Raw genomic sequence first — 25,160 nt, forward strand, 5'->3', positions numbered from 1 at the left:
ATCAAGAAAAAAAATGACTTTCCCAAGTATTTTATCCATTCCTAGAAACCTGCCAAGTTTTGTAAATTCTTTCAGCACAGTAACCTCCAAAACTTTTTTCAATCTCATACCCTTATATGAAAAAATAAATTGAGTATGCACCCTATCTGTATATTTATTTATAAGCTATATATATGGATTATGACACTTATATACATTATAAGACATAGACAAAATGAACATTTTAATGAAATGAATCGTATTTTAAATGAATATATTTTGTTTATTAATGGTAAATAAGAATTTTTACATTCACTGAGAACAATGTGATTGAATTTGTGAGATGATCTCTTGAGACCCCAAACCTTCTAATTCTAAAACCCTATAATGTTAGGTTACACAGATAATTTCTAGTAGACCATGGACTAGAAACTATATCTCCTCTTGACAGTCCAAGTCTCTTTTTTGTCCTAAAATTTTGCAAATATTATGCAAGCTATATTCATATGCTTCAATGTCTTTTTCTATCATAAACTCTTTCTGGGGAGAGACCATGTCTCATTATTCTCTGTTTTCTCTTTTCTCCTAAGTATAAAGGCAAAGTAATAAAAATGTGTGTCAAATGAATGAATGCACAGAATTTAATCAAGAAATAAGTAGTATTTTTTTTTGGAGAGGGGGAGAGAAATGAAAGGAGATAGATATTACTAGCTAGATAAATACAACAGGTATAACTATTGATATAATTAATTTCAACTTCATAACTTCTGGGGGAAGCTAGGTTGTACAATGGATAGTGTACTTCCTGAGTTCAAATCCAGCTTCAGACACTTATGTGACTCTGGTTAAGTCACTTAATCTTGTCTGACTCAGTTCCTCATTTATAAAATGAGCTGGAGAAGGAAATGGCAAACCACTCCAATATCTTTGCCAGGAAAACCCCAAAAGAGGTCATGAATAGTTGAACGTGACTAAAATGACTGAACAATAAACTTCTGGAATTAAGGTAAGCCTTTTCCCAAGCTTTTGATAAGATAAATACAAAGCACTGTTTACAGACAAAAACAATCATTAATAACCCAATCATGGGAAGGCAGCTGGGTGGCACAGGGGACAGAGCACCAGACCTGGAGTCAGGGAGGACCCAAGTTCAAATCTGGCCTCAGACACATAATACTTACTAGATGTGTGACTCTGGGCAAGTCATTTAACCCCAACCACCTTGCAAAATTTAAAAAAAAAATTTTTTTTTTTTTAAATTAGGGGCAGCTAGGTAACGCAGTGGATAGAGCACTGGCCTTGGAGTCAGGAGGACCTGAGTTCAAATTCAACCTCAGACACATAACATTCACTATCTGTGTGACTCTGGGCAATTCACTTAACCCCAATTGCCTTACTAAAAAAAAAAACAAAACTCTTAAGTTCCATGATGTGAGATGTTTTTTTTTTTTTTTTGCAAGGCAATTGGGTTAAGTGACTTGCCCAGGGTCACACAGCTACTAAGTGTCAAGTGTCTGGTCTGAGACCAGATTTGAACTCAAGTCCTCCTGACTCCAGGGCTGGTGCTCTATCTACTGCGCCACCTAGCTGGCCCAATAATGTGTTGTGTGTAGACTATGTATTCCCCTTATCATCTAGCAAAAGGCCTTGCGCACAAAAGGTACTTAATAAATGTTTACTGAATTGAATGGCTGCTATGTCAAAGTAATAATAACCCTGGGAGATAATATTCCCATTTTACAGAAGAGGAAACTGAGGCAAAAAGAGTTAAGTTACTTGCGCTAGGTCACACAGTAGTAACTGTTGCAAGCTGGATTCAAACTTAGGTCTTCCTGTCTCCAAGCCTTGTGCTCTATCAAGGTACACTACTGAGCTGCCCCACAAAGCTGCTCCATATTTAGGAGTTTCTATATTACACTGGATTTATGTCATTGATATAGGCATTCCCTCCACTGGCAGAATTCTTCCTACCTTCAGTATTAATGAAAGTCATCCGTGCCTCGTCATGTTTTGTGTGATTCTTGTCCAAATTCTCTCATAGAAGATATACCGAATGTGTTAAGGGGCCTTCCTCTAAGTCTCCTTGCACTTTGAGCGTACCAGTGCACCATTTTGGTTATTACCATCTGTTATTCCTAGCTTTCACCACACGACCAACTCACAGCTTTTCTGATCATACATTTCCATGATAACTTATCTCTTATGCCACTCACTATATAAAGGTATTAACTGGAAATAAACTATAGCCTACTTTGTTCCCATCATGTACCTCTTCATTTCCCAGCAGATCAGCTGAATAAAAGAAGGAAATAAGTAGGTTGCCTGGTATAGTAGAGAGTTTGCTGGGCTTAGAGTCTGGAAGACTTAGGTTCAAATCCCATGTCTGACACTTGGTAGCTATGTGACTCTAGGCAGGTCAACTTAATTCCTATGTGCTTATGGAAAGCAGTAAGAAATTATGCAAATAAAGTGACTAAAATACTCTCTGACCCAGAGATTCCACTTCTAGGCAAAACCTTCAAGGAGAAAAAAAGAATTCATATACACCAAAATATTTATATTAGTACCTTTTTTGTTAGCAATGAGACGGAACCAAAGTGGATATCCACTGTTTAGGGAATAGCTAGCAAACTGTGGCATGTGAATAAAATGAAATATTACTGTGCTGTAAGAAATAAACATGATGAATAGGGAGAAGAATGGAAAGACTTATTTGTACTAATATAAAGTTAAGTAAGCAGAGCCAGGCAAACAATATACATAATTGCAACAATGCTGATGGGCGAGAAAACCAAAACTACCATTATGAATAATCAAGCTAAATGTTGCAAAAGATAAAGCTTGGTCTCAAAGAAGAGATATAAAAATACATCTTTAAGCTATTCCCTTGCAGGCATGGGAGTCTACCTGTATGGAACATAAAATATAATGTTAATATTAGATTTTTTTCCAATATGCTCAGTTTTGTTGATCATCGTTTTCATATAGTATGGCTTAAACTCTGTGGGCAAGAGTGTATTCCTTATCATTTTACCAAAGAAAAGGGAAAGGATGCCATTATTAGACATAATTGCTAACATTTACATAGCAATTTATGACTTGCGTAGAGCTTTACAAATATTATCTCAGCCTATCCTCAAAACAACCTTGGGAGGCAGGAGATATTATTATCTTCACTTTACAGATGAGGAAACTCGGGCAAACAGAGGTTAAATGACTTACCCAGGGTCACAGAGCCAGTAAGTGTCTGAATTCACATTTGAACTCAGCTCTTCCTGACTCTAGATCCAGCTTAGCTGCCTCATTCCTAATCTATTGGCAAGCATTATTTAAGTACCTATTATATGCAATTAAAATCAGTTTTAAAAGATAATCATTTTCATTAATGAACATTTATGAAGCCGCTACCATGTGTAGTATTAGATAATGGGTATACAAAGAGGCATCCCCAATGCCACTGTCTTACGGGAGTTTACAATCTAGTTTCAGTGACTTGGTAAACATAATATGCAAAAAAAGCACATAATAACACAAAGAATAATATTCTAAGTGTCAGAGGGATTTATGCAGTTCCGTACAGGCAGTTAATAGCAATAAAAAAAATAGCTACTTAAGGAATTCAGGGGAGGCAGCAATCAACTAAGGCAGAAGGAGAAATCTGTTCTGGTAGCAAGGAATACAGGAATTTTGTTGGAGCAGAGGGTTCATAAAGAGGAGTAGTGGGAAACAAACTGAAGGATTTTGATCAAAAGGAATGACAAAACAATGTTTTGGGATAATAAAGCTGGCACTTATAAGAAAGACTGAATCAAGGAGGAACAGAGATAAGGAGACCAGTTAGGAGATTACTTGAATGGTCCAACTGTGAAGCAGGGAAGCCCTGGATTATGGTCTTGCTAGTGAAAATGAAAAGGACAGGGACAAATTTAAAAGATATCGCCAAGAATCAATAGTATTCAGCAACCGACTGAATGCAGTGAAGAGTAAAGAGATGAATGGAGAATGGCAGCATTATTGACATAAACAAAGACATTTCTAAGGGATCTAGTCTGGGGAAAAACATTAAAGTTCCCTTTCAGAGGTTTCTAAGGTCTGAAGTTCAGGACATTCAGGTGGAGCTGAACAGCAAGTATAGAAAGACTTAGGATTAAAGCACAAAACATGTCAATTTCAGTTTTAACAAATCACAATCCATGGCAACTTTATTAAGGAGTAAGAAAAAGACTATGTATAATATTAATATTGTTCCATGAGAATACTATGTACTCCTGGATGATCACTCTGTGTATCAGTCAGAAAAAAAAAAGTGGCATAGGTCACAAAAAGGATGAGTAAGAAGATATAGATCAGATCTGTCAAATTCTCCTGGAATTGGCCCATAAAGATCTAGCATATTCATGACAAGTAAATGCACACTTTATTACGACCTTGTTAAATGTATATACACTTAGAAAAACACTATCAGAAGCTCATAGTTTCACATATGATCCTCTTTTCTTTGTATATTAAAAGGCCTATTTGTCTGGTACTCAGCTAGATGCCACAGAAATTGTCCTTTGTGTTCATATAACATGTGAAATGTTTTGTATTTCCATAAAATAAGTATTACCAAGCTAGATATATCTTAGATTAAACCAGACCACAGAGCTATATTTCAAAAGAACCTTAAATTATTACTTTTCTGGATTGTTTTTAGAATGTTAAGTGAATCAATTACATAATTAACAAATAATTATAAGTTATCAAAATAAAACTTACCAAATTCTTGCTGTCTTGCTTATGAATAGTCACCACTCTATTCTCATTTGAACCTTCTTGATTTGCTTGCTTAATGCTGACATCAATAATATCAGGAAAGTCACAGTACATCTGTAAATCCTGCAGTTAATATTGGTATTTTAAAAATTAAGTGAACTTTATCGAATTAGTTCAAAAACAAAACTAAGGCAATTACATTCTAAACTTTCATTTTTTATTACACAGAAGATGTTAAATGAAATAATCTCAACATCAACTGAAATATTTTCTCTATCCTTAGCAATCTCAAAATTACAATGGACTGTCTGGTTTAAGGAGAAAAATGTTTTTGACTTTATAGTGCCAGAAATATAACATTCTGAATGCAAGCCACCATTATAGGTAGAACCAACAGATATCATTAGTTAGAAATTTAATTTCCAAAGCATTAAGATAAGAAATTAAAGTATTATCTCTTTTCTAACACCCTATAATCCTCTAACAACAAACAGCAGCCAAAATATGAACTAAGGATTTATAAGGAAGACTAATTTATTGCTCCTAGCTGTTAAACAAGTAACTCTTTACTATAAAACTAATTAAAAATAAAAACTGTCTGGTTTCATTTACTCTTTTTCTCTCTTCTATTTTGTTTAACTCTTGTCCCTTCCGGCATCAATAAGGAAAGATGAAAGAAAGAGAGACAAAGAAAGCAACTAGTTTATGTCTTTTGGATTTAAGGTTTTAATCAATCCTAATATAATTAGATTTTTTTCTCAAAGTAATCATAACAAAGTTATTATAACAAATATGTACTTTGAAATATACAACTAATTAAAAACCATTCAGTAACAATGAAAAAACACAAAAACAAAAACCAGACCCTGCTGTTGTAGGTTTACTACAGCAAAACTTCCATTGGTCTCAATGGGAGTTTACCAGGGTGAGAAATGCAGAAGCCTAAAATATCAGAATTACTTTTTTTCCCATTGTCATTTGATATAAAATAATAAAGAAAGAGAACATATCATTAAGGATTACCTGTTCTGTCAGGGTTTCACTGTCTTTATGTTTCCCTCGTGACCATTGAATTCCACCGTTTCCAGTTATTATAATGGTTGCAAAAATCTCCTCACCTGAAGGACCTCTGCTAGGTTCTTTTACTTCAAATTGCTCTGAGTAGAAGGCAGACTGAAGAGTTTCCAGATTTATAAGATATTTAAGTTTCAAGTTTCTGGCAGTAGCTTTGCATTGGCTGAACTGCTGAATAAATCTGCGGAATCTGTACCTTATTCGCTTTCGTGTCAAAATATGATAATCTTGGATCTTTGCTCGAACACATTTTGGTAAGAAGGTCTTGTAGCTAGTGACACAAGAACACAAAAAAATTTAATTAGGATTTGTAAGTCTAAATTGAAATAAAGCCATATATCAAACCATATAACAAGATAAACTCCAAATGGTAGATTTAGACATAAAAGGAAACATCATAAAGAAACTGGAGGGTCAAGAAGTACCTTTCAGATTTATGGATAGGGAAAGACTTCACTCACTCATGACCAAACAAAGAACAGAGAGGATAAGAGAAGATAAAACTGTCAAATTTGATTACATAAAACTTAAAAGTTCTTGCCAAAACAAATAAAGTGTAGCTATGATTAGAAAATAAAAATAAACTGAGCAATTATTTTTACACTAAGTTTTTCTGATAAAGGATTGGTTTCCAAGATATATAAAGATCTGTTTCAAATTTATAAGAATTAGAGTTATTCCTCAGTAGATAAATGGTCAAACGAAAGGACAGAAAAACATGCAGTTTTCAAAGGAAGAAATCCAAGCTACTAACAATCATATAAAAAAGGTATTCCAAATTGCTAATAATTGGAAAAATGCAAATTAAGGTAACTGTGAAGTTCCACCTTATACCTGTCAGATTGTAAACAATGGCTAAAAGGAAAATGACAATTGTTGGAAGGGTTTCAGGAAAACATGCACACTAATATTCTGTTGGTGGACATGTTTATTAGTCCACCTGGGGTGGAGAGGAAAACTGTAAGCCAAGCACCGTACTTTAGAAAGGAGGGAGACTGCCCTGAGTATTAGATACCAAGATTGATAGAGACCTAGACTGGATGAAAAATAAGGTTGTAATAGATATAATTTAAAATAAGGAGGGCTCTCCAAACCAGAAGCAAGAGTTCCTTTAATATGATAAAATTAAAGTCCAGGAGAAGAGTGGAGAGATTTCTTTTTTCCAAACCCAAACATTCATTTGTCTGTCTTATGTTCTTAGTGTGTTATTTGTACAAACCTACTTCTGCCACTTGCTACTTATGTGACTAGTTATTTAACCTTCCTGGACCTCAATTTTCTCATTTGTAAAATGAGAGGCTTGGAGTAGACGGCCTCTCAGTTCCTTATAGGTCAAAATCTATGATCATGGGTCTAATTATCTTTATACAATTTCACCCCTATAACTCTTTAATCACCTAAGAAATATTTGTAATTAACATATCTTATAACAGAATTATAGAACAAAAAAGTAATACTTCTGGAAAAAACTCAAAGAGCAAATCCAGCCTATAACATTTAGCTATGTCAAAACAGAGATGAAGACGCCTTCACTTGGGTTTTTATTTCACTCTCTCTCCTTTTCTTGTTTCTCATGTTGAACACAAAATTTACATAATATTGCTTCCAATTTGAACCTTAACTTAAACTAAACTCAAAACAAAACAAAAAAAATAAACAAAACTCTCATGTATGCTGAAAAAAGGTATGTTTAATTATCCAAGATGGAATAATTGAATGAGAAGTTTTGCTTGCTCAGTGGGTTAGTCCCAAAAAGGTATTTTTAAACTTGGGGATACGACTTTAAAAGCTGCTTTTATAGTAGAGAAATTATGATTATAAAGATAGCCCACACCTCTGCCATGTTTGGGAGAAGAGTGAGGATTGCCTTAAAAGAATTAGCATTTTAAATAATGAAGGAAAGGGGAAAAAAGTCTGTTAAGTCCTGTGGCTTACTACTGCTTTCCTACACAACAATTGCTCTAAGCAGTCTGGAAAATGACATCCATCAAAATTTGTCTCCAATTCGCTTTAAAAAAAAAAAAAGAACCCAGGAAAACAATGGTGCCTAGTCACATTACCCATATTTATCTATCCCCAGTCAAGTGGAATTTTCTAAAAATATTCTTGGTTTTAATACATATAAAATTACCTAATTCCTTAACTACTTCAAGCACATTAATTATTTTTAAATTTCTATTTCTCAGAATTTCTTCAACTCTCATTTCTAAAAACATGATGTTTTCCCTTTTTATACTAGGTGCATTAATTTTATCTATGCAGAAGCTTTTCAGTTCCAAGTTAATCAAAGTTATCTATTTTATGTTTTGTAATTGCCTCTATTGCTTGTTTAATTAAGAATACACCTCATATCCATAGCTATGAGAGGTACATAATCTGTTTCTCACATAATTTTTATATCATCTTTAATATTCAAGTCACATATCTACGTAGAATGGATTGTGAAATATGGTATATGGTGTTTATCTAAGCCTAACTTCTGCCAGACTGCTTTCCAGTTTTTCCAGAAGTTTTTAATCAAATAAGGAGTTTTTTCCTAGGTTATTTATGTTTTCCACTTTATCAAACATTAGGCTATTAAGTTCCACTGTTTCTGATTCTCCCTTGTTGGGTCTGTTCCATAGATCTCTCTTAATTTTTTTTAACCAATACCAGGTGGTTTTGATGACTGCTGCTTTATCACATAATCTGAGGTCTGGAAATGCTATTCCTGCTTTGTCTCTACTTCTTTTCATTATTTCCCTTCATATTGAAGATTTTTAGTTTTTCCAAATGAATTCTGTCACTGTTCTATCAAGTTCTATAAAATATCCCCTAGAAAAATTTGATTGGTATAGCATTAAAAGTATAATTAATTCTGATATTATTGTCATTATTGTTATATTGGCATGAACTAGTCATGAGCACTAAACATTTACATTATTTAAGTTGTTCTTTATTGCTTTAAGAAGCACTTTGTAATTAAATCTGTAAAAGTCTTTAGTATGCTTTGGTAGGTCAATCCTCAGATATTTTACACATTTTGTAATTATTTGGAATGGGATTTCTTTCTATTATTTCTTATACTTTGATATTACATAGAAATGTTATTGATTTTTGAGGATATATTTTGTAGCTTATAACTTTGCTAAAGCTATTAATTGTCTCAATTAGTATCATTGTTGATTCCTTAGGATTTTCCAAGTAAACCATTGTACCATCTGTAAACAGGGATAGTTTTACCTCCTCTTTACCTATTATTATGCTTTTAATTTCCTTCTCTCTCTTTTTTTAACTTAGTACTTTACTTTTCCCTAGTTACATGTAAAAACATTTTTTAACACTCCTTTTTAAAACTTTAACTTCCAAATTCTCTCCCTTTCTCCATCCTCACCCCTCTCCCCTCCTGAGAAGGCAAACAATTTGACATAGGTTATACATGCATAGTCATGTAAAACATTTCCATAATAGTTATGTTGTGAAAGAAAACAGGCAAGGAAAAAAACCTCAAAAAAAAAAGTATGCTTCAATCAGTATTTAAATACCATCAGTTCTTTCTCTGGGGAAGGATAGCATTTTTCATTATAAGTCCTTCAGAGTTGTTTTGGATCATTGTATTGCTGAGAACAGCTAAGTCATTCACAGCTGATCATCTTACAGTATTGCTGTTACTTTGTACACAGTACATTTCACTTTGCATCAGCTCGTGCAAGTCTTTCTAGGTTTTTATGAGCATCCTGCTCATCATTTCTTATAGTACAATAGTATTCCATCATAATCACATACCACTACTTATTCAGCCATTCCTCAATTGATGTGCATCCCCTCAATTTCCAATTCTTTACCTCCAGAAAAGATCTGCTATAAATATTTTTGCACATATAGGTCTTTTTCCTTTTTGTTTTTTATCTCTTTTGGGATACAGACCTAGTAGTAGTATTACTATGTCAAAGTGCATGGTTTTATAGCCCTTTGGGCATAGTTCCAAATTGCTCTATAGAATGGTTTAATTGATTCACAACTCTGACAACAGGATATTAATGTCTCATTTTTCCCACATCCCCTCCAATATTTGTCGTTTACCTTTTCTTTCCTACTATCTAATCTAATACGTATGAGGTAGTACCTCAGAATTGTTTCAACTTGCATTTCTCCAATCAACAGTGAGTTAGAATATTTTTTCATATGGCTTTAGACAGCTTTAATTACTTCATCTGAAAACTGATTATATCTTTTGATCATTTATCAATTAAGGAATGGTTCTTATTTTTATAAATTTGACTCAGTTCTCTAAATAGTTGAGAAATGAGGCTTTTATCAGAGAAATTTGCTTCAAAATTTTTTCACAGTTACTATTGCTAACTGTATTTCCCTATATCCTATTCCCCAGTTTATTCTATTCTCTCTACCCTGTCTCTCCTCAAAAGTGTTTTGCTTCTGACTACCCCCTCCCCCAATATGCCCTCCCTTCTATCACTCCCTCCCCCCTTTTTCTTATCCCTTTCCTCTCCTACTTTTCTGTAGGGTAAGAAAGATGTTTACATCCAATTGAGTGTATATGTTATTCCATCTTTGAACCAATTACGATGAAAAAAAGGTTCACTCACTCTTCCTCACCTCCCCTTCACTGTAAAAGCTTTTTCTTGCCTCTTTAATGGGAGATAATTAATCCCATTCTACCCCTCCCTTTCTCTTTCTTCCCAGTACATTCCTCTCTCACCCCTTAATTTTATTTTTTAGATATCATCCCTTCATATTCAACTCACACCTGTGCCTTCTGTCTATACATACTCCTAACTACTCTAATAATGAGAAAAGTCTTATGAGTTACAAATATCATCTTCCCATGTAGGAATGTAAAAAGTTTAACATTATTAAGTCCCTCATGATTTTGCTTTCCTATTTACCTTTTTATGCTTCTCTTCAGTCTTGTATTTGAAACTCAAATTTTTTCATCAAGAATGCTTGAAAGTCCTCTATCTCACTGAATGTCCATTTTTCCTTTGAAGGATTATACTAAGGTTTGCTGGGCAGGTAATTCTTGGTTGTAACTCTAATTCCTTTGCCTTTTGGAATATCATAATCTAAGACTTCTGATTTGTTAATGTAGAAACTGCTAAATCTTGTGTTATCCTGACTGTGGCTCCACAATACATGAATTGTTTCTTTCTGGCTACTTGCAATATTTTCTCCTTGACCTGGGAACTCTGGAATTTGGCTATAATATTCCTGGCAGTTTTCATTTTGGGATGTTTTTCAGGAAGTAATTGGTGGATTCTTCCAATTCCTATTTTACCCTCTGGTTCTAGAATATCAGGACAGTTTTCCTTGATAATTTCTTGAAAGATGATGTCTAGGCTCTTTTTCTGATCATGGCTTTCAGGTGGTCCAATAATTTTTAAATTCACTCTCCCGGATCTATTTTCCAGGTCGGTTGTTTTTCCAATAAGATATTTCACATTGTCTTCTATTTTTTCATTCTTTTGGTTTTATTTTGTTTGTTGATTTCTGATAAAGTCATTAGCTTCCACTTGCACCAGTCTCATTTTTAAGGAATTATTTTCTTCAGTGAGCTTTTGGACCTTCTTTTCCATTTGGCCAATCCTGCTTTTTAAGGTATTCTTTTCCTTATTGGCTTTTTGGATCTCTTTTACCATTTGGCCTAGTCTTTTTTTAAGGTGTTATTTTCTTCAGTACTTTTTTGGGTCTCCTTTAGCAAGCTGTTGACTTGTTTTTCATGATTTTCTTGTATCACTCTCAGTTTTTCCTCTACTTCTCTTACTTGCTTCTCAAAATCCCTTTTGAGCTCTTCCAAGGCCTGGGACCAATTCATATTTTTTTTGAAGGCTTTGGATGTAGGAGTTTTGACTTTGTTGTCTTTTTCTGAGTGTTTAGATCTTCCTCGTCATGACAGTAACTTTCAATAGTCAGTTTTTTTTTCAGTTGTTTGCTCATTTCCCTAACCTATTAGTTGACTTTTAACTCTCTGTTAAAGTAAGGCTCTGCTTCCAGGGTGGAGGGAGCATTGTCCCAAGCTTCAGGTATTTTTGTACAGTTTTTTTCAGAGATTCTTCTAGGGACCTGTAAGTTTTCCCAAGGTGTTATGATCTAAGGAGAAGTGTTTACTACTCTCCTGGTCTGTTCTGTGGTCTGTAAGTGACCACAAGCACTCTTTTCTGCCTTGGCACTGTGAGGAAGGTCCCCCCTCTGCTGTCGCTGCAAACTCTGCTATGCTACTGCTCCTCCTTGCTCTGGCACTGCCACCCAGGAGTGCAACCTGGATCTGAGTACAGGCAAAACAACAAGTCCTGCCTCAGTGCTGGCAAAGAGACCCCTATAATCTCCCTCTGACCAGTTGTTCAATCCTCTGTCTGTGGGCTGAGAGCTCTAGAAGCAGCTGCTGCTGCTGATTCAGTCACTCCTAAGGCTTGCTCCTGGTTTCCTGGGGCTGGGGCTAGGGCTGTGCTGGTGTGGCTTGCACTGGATGGCGTTCCACTCTCACCCAAGTGCAACAGCCCCTTCCAAGTTGTCTTTGGCATTTGTGGGCTGAGAGGTCTGGGAACCATCACTGCTGCCACTAATCCAGTTGCCCCAAGGCCTGCTCCAGGTTTGCTAGGGCCCAGTCTGTACTGGCTCAGCTGAGCTAGACCACATTCCTCTCTCACTGGGTGCAACAGACTTTTCCTGCTGATCTTCCAAGTTGTCTTGGGCTGAAAATTTTTTTCACTCCATCTTTTTGTGGGTTCTGCTGTTCTAGATTTTGTTTAGCCATTTTTTAAAAGTATTTGGAAGGGTTTAGGGGAGAGCTCAGGTAAGTCCCTGTCTTTACTCTGTCTTCTTGGCTCTGCCTCTCTTTTTCTTTTCTTATTGATATTGCTTTTCCAGAACTATATCAAATAAACAGGAGGGAGAGTGGGCATCCTTGTTTCACTCTCATATTTATTGGAAAAAGTTCTGCAATTCACATTGCACACAATGCCTGTTTTTGGTTGTAGATAGATGGATTTTATGACATTAAAAATAAGTCCCTCTATGCCTATACTTTGTAGGGTTTTTAGCATGAAAGAATGATAGGTTTGGTAAAAGGCTTTTTCTGCAACTATTAACATGCCCATGTGATTTGTAATGTTTTGGTTTTTAAGATGATTAATTCTGTTATTTTCCTAATGTTGAACTATCCTTACATCCCTTGTCTGAATCCTCCTTGGTCATAATGAATTTCTTGGATAAATCGCTATACTCTGACAGGATTTTGTTTAAAATTTTCAAGTCAATGTTTATAATGATATTGGCCTAAAGTTTTCTTTCTGTGTTTTATCCTTGCCTGGTTCAAGTATCAGGACTATATTTGGCTCATAAAAGATTCTGTTATGTTTTTTTCCTCAATTTTTGAGAATAATTTTTAAAGTATGGAGACCAACAGTTTTTTGAAAGTATTCCTCTATTTCTTTTGTGTTTTCAATTTTGTTAGCATATAACTGTGTAAAATATGTTATGATTATTTTATTTTTTGTTGTGATTTCACCTTGCTCTTTTGCTATTTTATTGATTTGATTTTTTTGCTCTCTTCTGTTTAATCAGGTTATCTAAGGAATTATCAATTTCAATAGTCTTTACAAAGAACTAGCTTTTAGTATTATCATTTCTATGTTTTTTCACTTCTAATTTATCTACTTCTCTAATTTTTAATACCTTCTCTTTTGTACTTATTTTTAGGTTGGTTTATTTGCCAATTTTCTAATTTTTTAAAATGCATATTCAGTTCATTAATCTTTTTTCCATTTTGTTAATGTACGACTGTAATTATAAGGTTATAATTTTCCCCCTGAGGAATGCTTTAGTTGCATCTCAGAAATTTTGGTATGTTGTTTCATCACTATCATTTTCTTTTGCATAGTTTATTAATTGTTTCTATGATCTGTTCTTTGACCTACTCATTCTATGATTTGTTCTTTGACTTACTCATTATTTATGATTTCATTATTAAGTCTCCATATAGGTCTGTATCTTTTGTTTGTGGTCTCTGAATCAACGATGATTTTCATTGCATTGAGGTCTGTTAGCCCCCAAATTAATATAACTAATATTATATCATATAATATTAAAATGATAATATAATACAAACTATAATTCCCAATATAATATAATTCCTGACTCCCAGAACAATGCTAATTATTATAGGTATCAGAAATGATACCACCCAATGGTATGGTCCCTCCCCCACTCCATCCCCAATTACATAGCCCACCACTGATCTATACTTTCTTCTGGTTACCTCCCTCCCCCCACATTCTCTCAAAATCATCTCCTTGGGTCCATGTTCTCTCACTTCTCCAGGTGCCAACTGTCCCCACGAGTTCCAATTCCCCTCTATCAAAACAGGATGGGTAGACTTTTCAAGCACCAAATCTCCCAGGCCATACCCAGCACAAAGTCCCTATCTCCCTAAACAGACCATCTTTCTTCACCCAAAGGAATATTTATCTGTGGAATTCCCTCTTACCACCAAAGTAAGGTCTCTTTACTTTCCTCTCTTTTTCAATCCTCCCCCCCCCCCATTCCTCACCCACTCCCTTATATGTTCTTTTCTCTTCCTGAGATCACAGGGGTCACCTCTGCCTCATTGTTAGCCCTTGATTTGACCTCAGCACATCACACATTCCTCTCTATCACTCTCCACTCTCCTCCTATCAAGCTGAAATGTAGTATCACAAAAACAATGATTCATTTGTAGGCAGGTATTCCAGGTCCTACCCATAACATCCTAGGCCTGTCTCTTTATTGTTACCTCCTTTGGACTTCTACCACACATGGGTGAGGGCTTGCAACAAAATCCACCCCCACACGCTGGTCCTCACTCCCTCTTTCTATTGCTTTTTTTTTTCTGGAGGTGATCTGTGAATTCCTTCAATTGATATTTCATGTTCTTAGTCCAGAAGTTTTGGGAAATTCTCTTCTACTATTTCTTGCATTATATTGTTAAAGTTTTTTGTTCTTCTGGGAGCTCTGTAATCCTTAGGTTGTCTCTACTCACTCTATCTTCAAGATCAGTATGTTTGCTTGCTTGATGAGCATATTTTCTTTTAATATTATCACTTTTTGCTTCTCTTCTACATTGCCCTGTACATCTCTATATTACATTCCCAATCTATTGTTCTCTTTTGTTTCTTCGGTGAAATTTGCCACCAAAGATTCCAGTTTTTCTATTTTGCTCATTGTTTTTGCTGTACAGGACATAAAATCTGCTCTAAGAATTCTCATTTCTGTTTTGAGCCACTCAGAAGCAGCATGTTGTGATTCTATGTTCTCATATTCCATAGAGACCTCTGTCTCAACAAATAGTGGATTATTTTCCTTTGTTTTGCAGTATTTATTCATAGATGCATGATCTTGTTTACTAAATCTGGAAGGCATATTTCCTTTCATTTTTAATATTTTTCTTATTGATTTATCTATTTATGGTCAAGGTCTTTGAGTTCTCTTCCTCTTAAAATCTTTGTTAATTGGTCTTCCCCACCTACCCAGATTTCCCCCTATTTACTTTCTGACACTGCCTCCTCTGAAGGTAGGTTCCTTTGGGACTAGATCTTAAAGCACCTCAGCATTCTCCTATACTGGGCAGTTCACCGTTCACCAACTGTGGTATCTGTCCAACTGACTTTTGGGTGGTCAGAACTGACCCCAGCTGGATGCTGTGTTCTTTTTCTCAGGCTTGATGGAATGCTGCATAGCCCTTTCCTCTACCCTCAACACACACATGGTGTCCTGTCCTGTCTCTTGCAACTCACACAAACTTCTGCAACTTGTAGCTGGGGTCTCCATGGCAATGGAAAGAGGGAGTGAGGACCAGAGTGTGGGGGTGGATTTTGTTTCAAGCCCTCACCCATGTGTGAGGTCCTTGGGTCTGCTGGCCTTGCTGCCAGTAGCACAGGAGGTGGGAGAGGAGTGCTGAGTGAGCTCAGGATTAGTGAGCATTAGTTAATGGATTTTTAGGATTTTTTTAAAAACTGTCTTTTAGATTTTGGATATCCTAGACCATGGAGACAGATGAAGTTGCTTTATCTCTGGCACAAAATTTATGTTTTGGAGAGGATTGAGAGGTCATGGGGAGCAGAGAAAATGTGTAGTCCTCCATCTTGTTGCTCTTATGACCACCACCTTCACTTCTAAACCTTTTCCCCACTCCATTCCTTTCCTTGCTGTCTAGGCCTGTAGTTTTCGGTCATGCTCTCTGTCCCTATCCCCCTACCTAAATATGCTCCCAAATATAACATTCACACTAAGATAAAAATTACTGACAAGTACTTACCCCACCTCTGGAGTAACTGCATTTTAATAGAGAGCAAAGTAATAAACTACTAGACAGATGAAGCCCCTTAGATGATTATTTTTTAAAGAAAAAGAGGATTTCTAGCCTTCCCAAACTAAAACTGTACATATCAAAAAGGCCTAAGAAGAAAATGGATAGAGAATAAACTATAAATATAAAGACATGGTAGAAAGATGCTACTGAAGGAATGGCAGTTACTGAGTCAAATATTCAGGGAATAAAATGAATTTTATTCATTTGTATATGTTGCTTTTTCTATGCTTTGACAGATGTGAGGGCAAATATAATGGAAGTGTCATTTCACTTCACTTTGGTCTCTAAACTTAAAAGAAGTTGCATAAATAAAAAAAAGATTAGGGTCCCAACAGTCATTCATTCATTCATACCTTGGGTTTTAGTAAACAGCTTGCTTCAAAGTAGACTTATGTAGACAATATCATACTTATATAGGCCATTTAAAATTTCATCTTGAGAAATTCTCTTTTCATGTTCTTCCTGGCTTGATAGGAAAATGAAGCTGCTCTGCTATGAATTCTTAACAAATATCCATTAAGCACATGAAATGCTTTGAAGCAGAGCATTTATTATTTTGATAATCTAATAAAGATTTTTTTCACTAAAGTTCTGTTCCCATTTGAGGTGTGGAGGTAACACTGATTTCTTGAAGAATATAACAGAATATAGCTGTGGTTGCTCCTACCAAAGTGGGAAGGTTTCAAGTATGGACTGAATGCCTGTAGTTAGAGAACCAGTGTAGTCAAGTCTGAGAGAGGCTTACCACCAAGTTCCACAGGGTATATAATTTTTTAGTTAAAGCAAACCTTTCAAATTATAGAGGGGCTGTCAACTGTTTTGATGGAGTAATTATACTGATTAAATTACAGAGATTTCAAGAACTAAACCAGCTAAGTTTAAAAAAATTTAAGACTTTTTTCATAATTTCCCTAAGGATATTCTATGTTATAAATGACACTAAAATTTGGTATTGGGTACAGACCCAAAAATTGTTAAGACATTTTTAAAAATAGGAAATGAAATATTAAAATTTTTACTGTTTTTATTTACATATGGCACTAAAGTGCTAAAAAAAAAAGTTACCTGGTAGAGTTATAGACTGCCAGTGGGGTCTGATCCTTTTCTTTAGCTATTCTCATTATATCTAGGACAGCCATCCCAAGACATTCTTCCTGCGTTTCATGAGTCACAGGTACTTTGATCCATCCGTGAACAAAATCATCCCGCCACTGAAGGTGAATAAGAAGGTAGGAAAAAATGTTTTTAGTAGTTCCAGTATCACATTGTTAGCTAAAATACATTCTCCAAGAACATATATGTCTGTGAGGGAAAAATCAGTACCAATGCTTTTTAAAAATTCTGCCATAAAATTCTAGTGACATGTGTTTCATTTCAGCAGTAGAACATCTGATTTTAAATAGGGGTTCAAAAAAGATACAGAAACAGCTTATTTCAGTCCATACACTTGCAATACTGAAATGGCATTCATTTACTAAATACTTACTAGATACCTAATGTACAAGGCACTATTGTAATTAGTTTTGCTCTTTCCATATATTTTCCCATTTTATCCTCAAAACCTGTCTGGTAGCTGCTACGATTATGCTGAGTTTATAAATCAGGTTAAGAGACGTAATGACTTGTCCAGGGTCATAGTTTGCAAATGCCTAGAAGCTGTATTTGAACTCAGGCCTTCGAGTACTCTATCTATCCCCTCTGCCATACTGCCTCCTAACAAAGTGTACCACAAAGTAAAACACTCAGTCCTTGCTTTCAAAGAACTTACTGCTCAATTAGGAAGATGAGATGTTTACATTCATCACCCCAAGACACAGCAGGATACATTGCATAATAATAGTATACATTTCTTTACTATGTTAAGGTTTATGTACCTCAGTCCTCAAGTCAATATTATAAGGTAAAGAAGTCCTATCAAATTCCTTTTATAACACAAATATGATTTTGTTACCTGAGCCAGGGAGATCAAAAACAGAGAGAGAAAATGATAGGCCTATTTCCCTAAAGAATATCGATGGAAAATTTTTAAATAATAGCAATAAAATGAAGTAATATATCAAAGATCATATAAATCCCCAGGTGGGATTTATACCAAGAATGTAGGACTGGTTCAATAATATGAAAACAATCAGCATAATTGACCATATCAATAACAAAACAACAAAAATCATGTGATTATCTCAACAGATATAGAAAAAGCCTTTGACAAAATACAACACTTATTACTATTAAAAACACTAGAAAGTATAGAAATATACTTTCTTAAAATGATAAATCAGTAATTATCTAAAACCAAGAACAAGTATTATTTGTTATAGGGATAAGCTAGAAGCATTCCCAATACAATCAGGGGTAAAGCAAGAATGCCCATTATCATCATTATTATTCAATATTGTACTGAAAATGCTAGCTACAAACATGACAAAACAGGAAAATGATAAATGTTGGAGAAGATGTGGGAAAATTGGAACACTAATGTATTGTTGGTGGAGTTGTGAAATAATCTAATCATTTTGGAGAGCAATCTGTAATTATGCCGAAAGGGCTATAAAAATGTGCATACCCTCTGACCCAGCAATAGCACTCCTAGGGCTGCATCCCAAAGAGATCATAAAAATGTACATGTACAAAATGTTTACAGCAGCTCTTTATGTGGTGGCAAAGAACTGGAAATTGAGGGGATGTCCAGCAATTGGGGAATGGCTGAACAAGTTGTGGTATATGAATGTAACGGAATACTGTCGTGCTATAAGAAATGATGAGCAAGCAGACTTCAGAAAAACCTGGAAAGACTTGTATGGACTGATGCTGAGTGAAGTGAGCAGAACCAGGAGAACACTGTATATAGCAACAGCCACATTGTGTGATGACTAACTTTGATAGACTTAGCTCTTCTCAGCAATGAAATGATCCAAAACATCTCCAAAAGTCTCATGATGGAAAATGCTATCCACATCCAGAGAATGAACTATGGAGTCTGAATGCAGATCAAAGCATACCTTCTGCTCTTCTTTTTTTTCTTCTGTTTTATTTTGTTTCTACTTTCTTGTGGTATACTATTTGCTCTCTGTTTTGTTTTGTTTTTTCTTTCTCATGGTTCCTCCTTTTGGTTCTAATTCTTCTTTACAACATGACTAATGTGAAAATAGGTTTAATAGGAATGTATATGTAGAGCCTATATCAGACTGCATGCTATCTTGGGGAAGGAGGAGGGGGGAGAAAATTCAAAACTCAAAAGCTTATGGAAATGAATGTTGAAAACTAAAAATAAATTAATTAATAAAAAAAGAAAATGCTAGCTACAGCAATAAGAAAAGAAAAAATAAAATGAAGGAATGAAAATAGACACTAAGAAAGAAACCTATCACTTTTTGCAGATGATATGATAGTATATTTAGAGAACCCTAGAGAATCAACTAAAAAAGCTGTTGAAACAATGAACAACTTCAGCAAAATTTCAGGATATAAAATAAACCCACGTAAATCATCAACATTTCTATGTATTACTAACAAAATCCAGCAGGAAAAAATAGAGAAATTCCACTGAAAATAACTGCAAACAATATAAATTGGGAGTCTACCTGCCAAGATAAACCCAGTGACTCTATGAACACAATAACAAAATGCTTTTAATACCAATAAAGAAAGATTTAAATAATTGGTGAAATATTCACTGTTCATGGGTAGACTCAGTCAATATAATAAAAAAGACAACTCCACCTAAATTAATTTACTTATTCAGTGCCATACCAATCAAAGTACCAAAAATTATTTTATAGAGCTAGAAAAAATTACAAAATTAATCTGGAAGAACAAAAGGTCAAGAATATTGGAACTGATTTTAAAAAAAGTGAAAGAAGGTTGCCTAGCATTTCAAATTGTACAGTAATCATCAAAACAACCTGGTACTGGCTAAGAAATAGAGTGGTGGATCAGTGGACTAGATTAGGTACACAATACACAATAGCAAATGTAATTACACATAGTACTCTAGTGTTTGATAAATCCAAAGATTCAAACTTTGGGGACAAGAACTTCTCATTTGACAAAAATTGCTAGAAAACTAGACAGCAGTTTAGCAGAAACTAGGCACAGGCCAACATCAGACAACTGATAGCTCACTTAAGAAAAGACAAGACAGGCCAGACAGCAAAGGAAATGACTTGGGACAGTGGATAGAGTGCTGGGCCTAGAGTCAGGAAGACTCATCTTCCCGAGTTAAAATTTGTTTCTTCTTTCTCGTGGTTCCTCCCATTAGTTCTAACTCTTCTTTACATCATGACTAATGTGAAAATATGTTTAATATTAATGTATAAGTAGAACCTATATCAGACTGCATGCTATCTTTGGGAGGAGGGAGGGGAGGGAGGCATAGAAAATTTAAAACTCAAAATCTTATGGAAGTGAATATTGAGAACTAAAAACAAATTAATTAATTATTTTAAAAAAGGAAGTAAAAATGAAAAAAATTCAATTTTTAATCTAGTAAATAAGTTAACTTGAGCCATGGTCACAAAATCATGTAATGAAATTCAATTGAAGGGGAACATGGAGTAAATATCAGATATTTTTTGTAGCATAAAAGTGAGAAAGAATGGAAAATTTTTTACTTGCCAATGGCCATTAACTTGCTAAGTCATCATGCACATTTAATTAAGGGAGAAATAAGTCCCTTGAAGAAGTTGAGCAGAATTATATACTGAGAAAAGATTAGGTCATTTGTGGCTACTACTTTACTTTCCCAAATTTGGTTTCCTAAAGAAAACTGGAAAGCCTCTGACAAAACTGAAAGTGTATTTGTTTTTATGTACTCTGAGGAAAATACCATACAATGAAAAACACTCAGGTCTTTGGGTCTTTGAATTATTCAAAGATGTTTAGTTAGCCCTTCACTGATTCCACTAAGGTAGCCTTACTTGCTGCAGGCCGTGGGCACTGATGCAATTTGAGGATGACTGGATTATCTTATTTCTTTTACAAAGCAAAGATAAGAGGAAAGTCATAAACACCATCAACAACCAGGAAATACATACGAGGCCATTCAAAGACTCACTTTGGAGTTTTCATTATGAAGTTACAATGCCAAGTTATACTTCAGTTCCTCCCCCAAAACTGATGACATCTGCCATGGCTTCTTAGACAAAAGTGGGTAGTGGAAAGGGCTTTGTCTTGGCACTAAGAACAGACATCTGGGCTCTACTCCCACTTCTAGGATTTACTAGTTCCATGGCAGACCACTTTGCCTCTGTGAACCTCAGTTTCATCATTTGTCAAACTGGGATTAACCACAGTATTATTGTGAGAATCAAATGAATAAAGAATGTAAAGAACACTGTAACCTTGGAGCACTAAATGCCAAATGTTATGATTGAGTACTAAACATTTCAACTTTCATAACTGCCTAATATAGCCTGACAATTACAGCTGATGACATAGTAGAGAGAGTGCTGGCTCTGGTATCAAGAAGACCTGGGTTCAAATCCAGTTCCAGACACTTCCTCACTGTGGGACACTGGGCAAGTCACCTGACCACTGTTTGCCCATTTTCTTCAACTGTAAATTGGGGATAATAATTGCATTTACCCCACAGGGTTGTTTTAATACTAGGCTTTCTAAAAATGCTTATTCCCTTTCCTTCTCTCTCTCCCTTAGCTTTCCAGTAACTGCCAGCTAAAAAGCTATGAACGCCACAACAGCAGGAAAAGAACCATGAAGAACAATGACTCTGCTATAGGCCATTACCAGAGACTAAAACAAATATGTCCAGTGGGACTAAGGAGAGGAGTATGAATCTTTGTTAACTCCTTGGTTTTCTACCAGTGCCTCTTGGTGACCTGCCTGAAAAATACTATTATATCTAAGTTACTCTCATAGTTTTTCTTAGTCTATTTAATTTTGTCTTCACTCACACTAGTTCATCAGATATCAGAAAAAATAAATTTAAGCTATCAATGCAAAAACATTTGAATTAGTTTTTTAAATTCAAGACAGTAGATAGTGAAAAGTACTAAGCAGATAGTGCCATAGAATAAACACTGGTCCTGGAGTCAAAGGACCTGGGCTAAAATCCCATTTCTAACAATGAGAATAGGACTTCTAAAATCCCACTTCTACCTGAGTGACCTTAGTCATGTTGACTAAAGCCCTCAATTTCCTCATCTCTAAAATGGGGATCTTAGGCTAGACGGCCTCTGAGCAACCCTTCTGCTCTAGATCTGCGGTCCTAGTAATGACCCTCGTTTACACGTAAATATAATACATTACTAATGAATGTGACAGGTACAACTTTCAGAAAGCCGAATGAGCCGTTCATGAATTTCCATACAATTCATAATTTTATGTGTCTTACATTTTACTACCCATCCTTTAAATGCCCAAGAAGCATGAGGGATTATCTTGGTGGAAAAACACAGCTCCTAAAATGTTTCACTGTCTCATTTTCAACCATTTGGAAAATAACTATGTGAATCCTCTATATGAGTTTGAAGATAGATTGCTGCAAAATCCAGACCACCTTCTTTTGGGACCCTTCTTAAAAGTCTCCTATGTGTTAAAAGAAGTGGGGCAAAAAAGGACAGAAACCAGAAAATCAGATGCGGAACCAATTCAATGAGTCTTAGTAGACTATGTGAAAATGTATTCTATTATCTACAACTTTCAGGCAAAAAATAAAGCCAGTAATGTACTACATCTGTGGACTAAGGCAGGTGCCAATTTTGCTTCTGTATGAAGATGGTTCTGATTAAAGAACATGCAAAAGAAAAAGTTTATGAAATCACAAAAAATGCAGAGACAAGGGGAAAAAAGCATACCTGAGCAAAAAGGTATGACATGACAAAGTCATCGAGAAGTGGGGCTTCTGCACCTCGAGATATTCCATACCGATATGTTCTATTACTTCCATTACAATACCAACGAGGAAAGTAAAACCTAGAAAAAAGACAATTAATAGCAGTGAGTTCACTTTCAACTAATATGACGACAGTTAATATCTCAATTCTTTGAAAAACAGAATCTTTTATTTTAAATTGTACTAGTACAAGTAGATATGAATAATTGTATATTATGAATAATAATGATAATTTTAACCATAGTTTTTAAAGCTGTACCTTTTAGGAGGGTATCTGAGAAGAAGTAGGTTGGATGAGAAAATGTCAATCTAGTTAGAAAATCTGAAGAACATTTATGAGCACAAGTATTACCAGGACTTTAATAAACTTAAGAGTTGGAAAAGACCTTAGAGATTATCTCGGCCTTAAGGCCACCTATAGGTCCTCAAGTGCGGCCCTTTGACTGAATCCAAACTTCACTGAACAAATCCCCTTAAGGGCCCTAGAGGGCCACATGTGGTCTCAAGGGTGCCCTAACTAGTCCAACCCATTCATGTGAAGAAACTGAGGGAGGTTAAGACCAAAACCACACAGGAAGTAAAAGGTAAAGGAGGGATTTGAACTCAGGTCCCACTACCTAAACTACAAGTTCAGGACTCCAGTGATTTTTCTCCTGCAAATTTTGTGAATTAGTTAAAAAAAATTCTGGGATTTACAACATAGATAACTATAAAAATGGTTACCTTTTTGTTCTTTGCCAGACATGCTATACTGTTTCTAAATGTACAATCTTTAAAGTAATGGCCAGAAGACTAAGGTGCAAGACCTAACTTATGTGAATATAAATGTCAAGGGAGATCTTGAGACATTTCTAGCAATCCTTGAAATCTCCTCCCCTCTCTGCTTACTGCTACCTGGAATTCCACACATAACAATCTCTTTAGTTTAAAATTTTGATCACAGTTGATAAATGAATGCTTTTAAGATACATAACACTTGAAAATATTATCATTCCAAGGAAATGAAGGACTTGGGAGTAAACTGGAACAGGGGAAAGAAAGGATGAAAGGAATTAAGAGAGAAAGAGAAAGAAAACAGGAAAGATAAAGAAAGAAGAAAATACTGCCTTAGAGTACTGAAAAATTCCATCTCCTGTCTATGTGTTCCCTCATGTCTAGAAAACAATGCTTCTTTATTTTTCCCTCTCAAAATTCTTTTCCTTCTGGGTTTAGCTCAAGAGGCACCTCCTCTCTATAGCCTTCTCTGATTCTGGCTCTTAACTACCATACCAGCTGCTTGGTGCCCTCTTTGTCTGGCTCCAGAGGGCAGAACTAGAAGCAATGAGAGTAAGCAAATTTAAGTCTGATACAAGGAGAAAACTCCCTAAGAATTAACCATGCAAAAATGGAGCAGGCTGCCTCAGAAGGTAGTATGTTAGCCTCCCCGTCAAGCAAAGATTGGTTGTCTGCTTCTCTGGTACTTGTAGATGAGATTCTTTAGCAGGTGTGGCTCATAGCAACATAGTTAGAGATAAAAATACACATTCAAAGTTATCTAGTTCAAGTCCCTCATTTTACCATTGAGGAAACTAGATAGCCAAGAGGGCCTTTCTGCTCTGAGGTTTGGTGACTACTCAAATTATCTTATATTACATTCATTTACATGTTGTATTTCTCCAGTAGAATGTTAACTCCTTAAGGGGAAGACCTCTTTTGTATATTTGTGTGCTCAGTACCTTGTACACAGTAGCCACTTATTAAATATTGTTTACTTAACTGAACTGAGAGAACAAGAAGGGTGTGGAACCAAACACTCACTATGTTTAAGGCTGGATCTATGAAACAGTTACCACCTATGAGATCTTAGGTGAGTAATTTAACTTCTCTGGGCTTGTTTCCAATGGTAAAGTGAGACATTTGGACTAGATTTGAAGTCCCATCCAACTTTAAATCTATAATTCTCTAATCCTAAATTCTCTTAAAAAAAAAGTGATGTCACTATTATTGTTATAAGTTGTTCTTATACATGCTAATTTAACATTTTACAGATTTTTTTAAAATGATGAGCTGATTTATTCAAAGAACATAAAAACTACTGTTTGCTAAAGAAGTTGCAGAATTCTAACCTTACACCATTAATACTTTTGATAGAAAGCATTTAGTATCTACTTGCAAATGTTG

General features: G+C 35.3%; 1 protein-coding gene across 2 annotated transcripts in view; it reads right to left on the minus strand.

Annotated features, from left to right (window-relative positions):
- Nucleotides 1-25,160, minus strand: part of JAK2 (Janus kinase 2) — a 129,685-nt gene that overhangs the window by 44,949 nt on the left and 59,576 nt on the right. For both annotated transcript variants that reach the window (XM_027862678.1, XM_027862676.1), the window contains exons 5-8: nucleotides 22,963-23,080; nucleotides 17,216-17,361; nucleotides 5,758-6,079; nucleotides 4,738-4,857 (exon numbers count right to left, since the gene is read on the minus strand). In XM_027862678.1, coding sequence (XP_027718479.1) covers nucleotides 4,738-4,857; nucleotides 5,758-6,079; nucleotides 17,216-17,361; nucleotides 22,963-23,080 — 706 coding nt within the window. The remainder of the gene's footprint in view (nucleotides 1-4,737; nucleotides 4,858-5,757; nucleotides 6,080-17,215; nucleotides 17,362-22,962; nucleotides 23,081-25,160) is intronic.

Source organism: Vombatus ursinus, unplaced genomic scaffold, assembly GCF_900497805.2.
Source record: "Vombatus ursinus unplaced genomic scaffold, bare-nosed wombat genome assembly UNPS02014770.1, whole genome shotgun sequence".
Taxonomy (NCBI): domain Eukaryota; kingdom Metazoa; phylum Chordata; class Mammalia; order Diprotodontia; family Vombatidae; genus Vombatus; species Vombatus ursinus.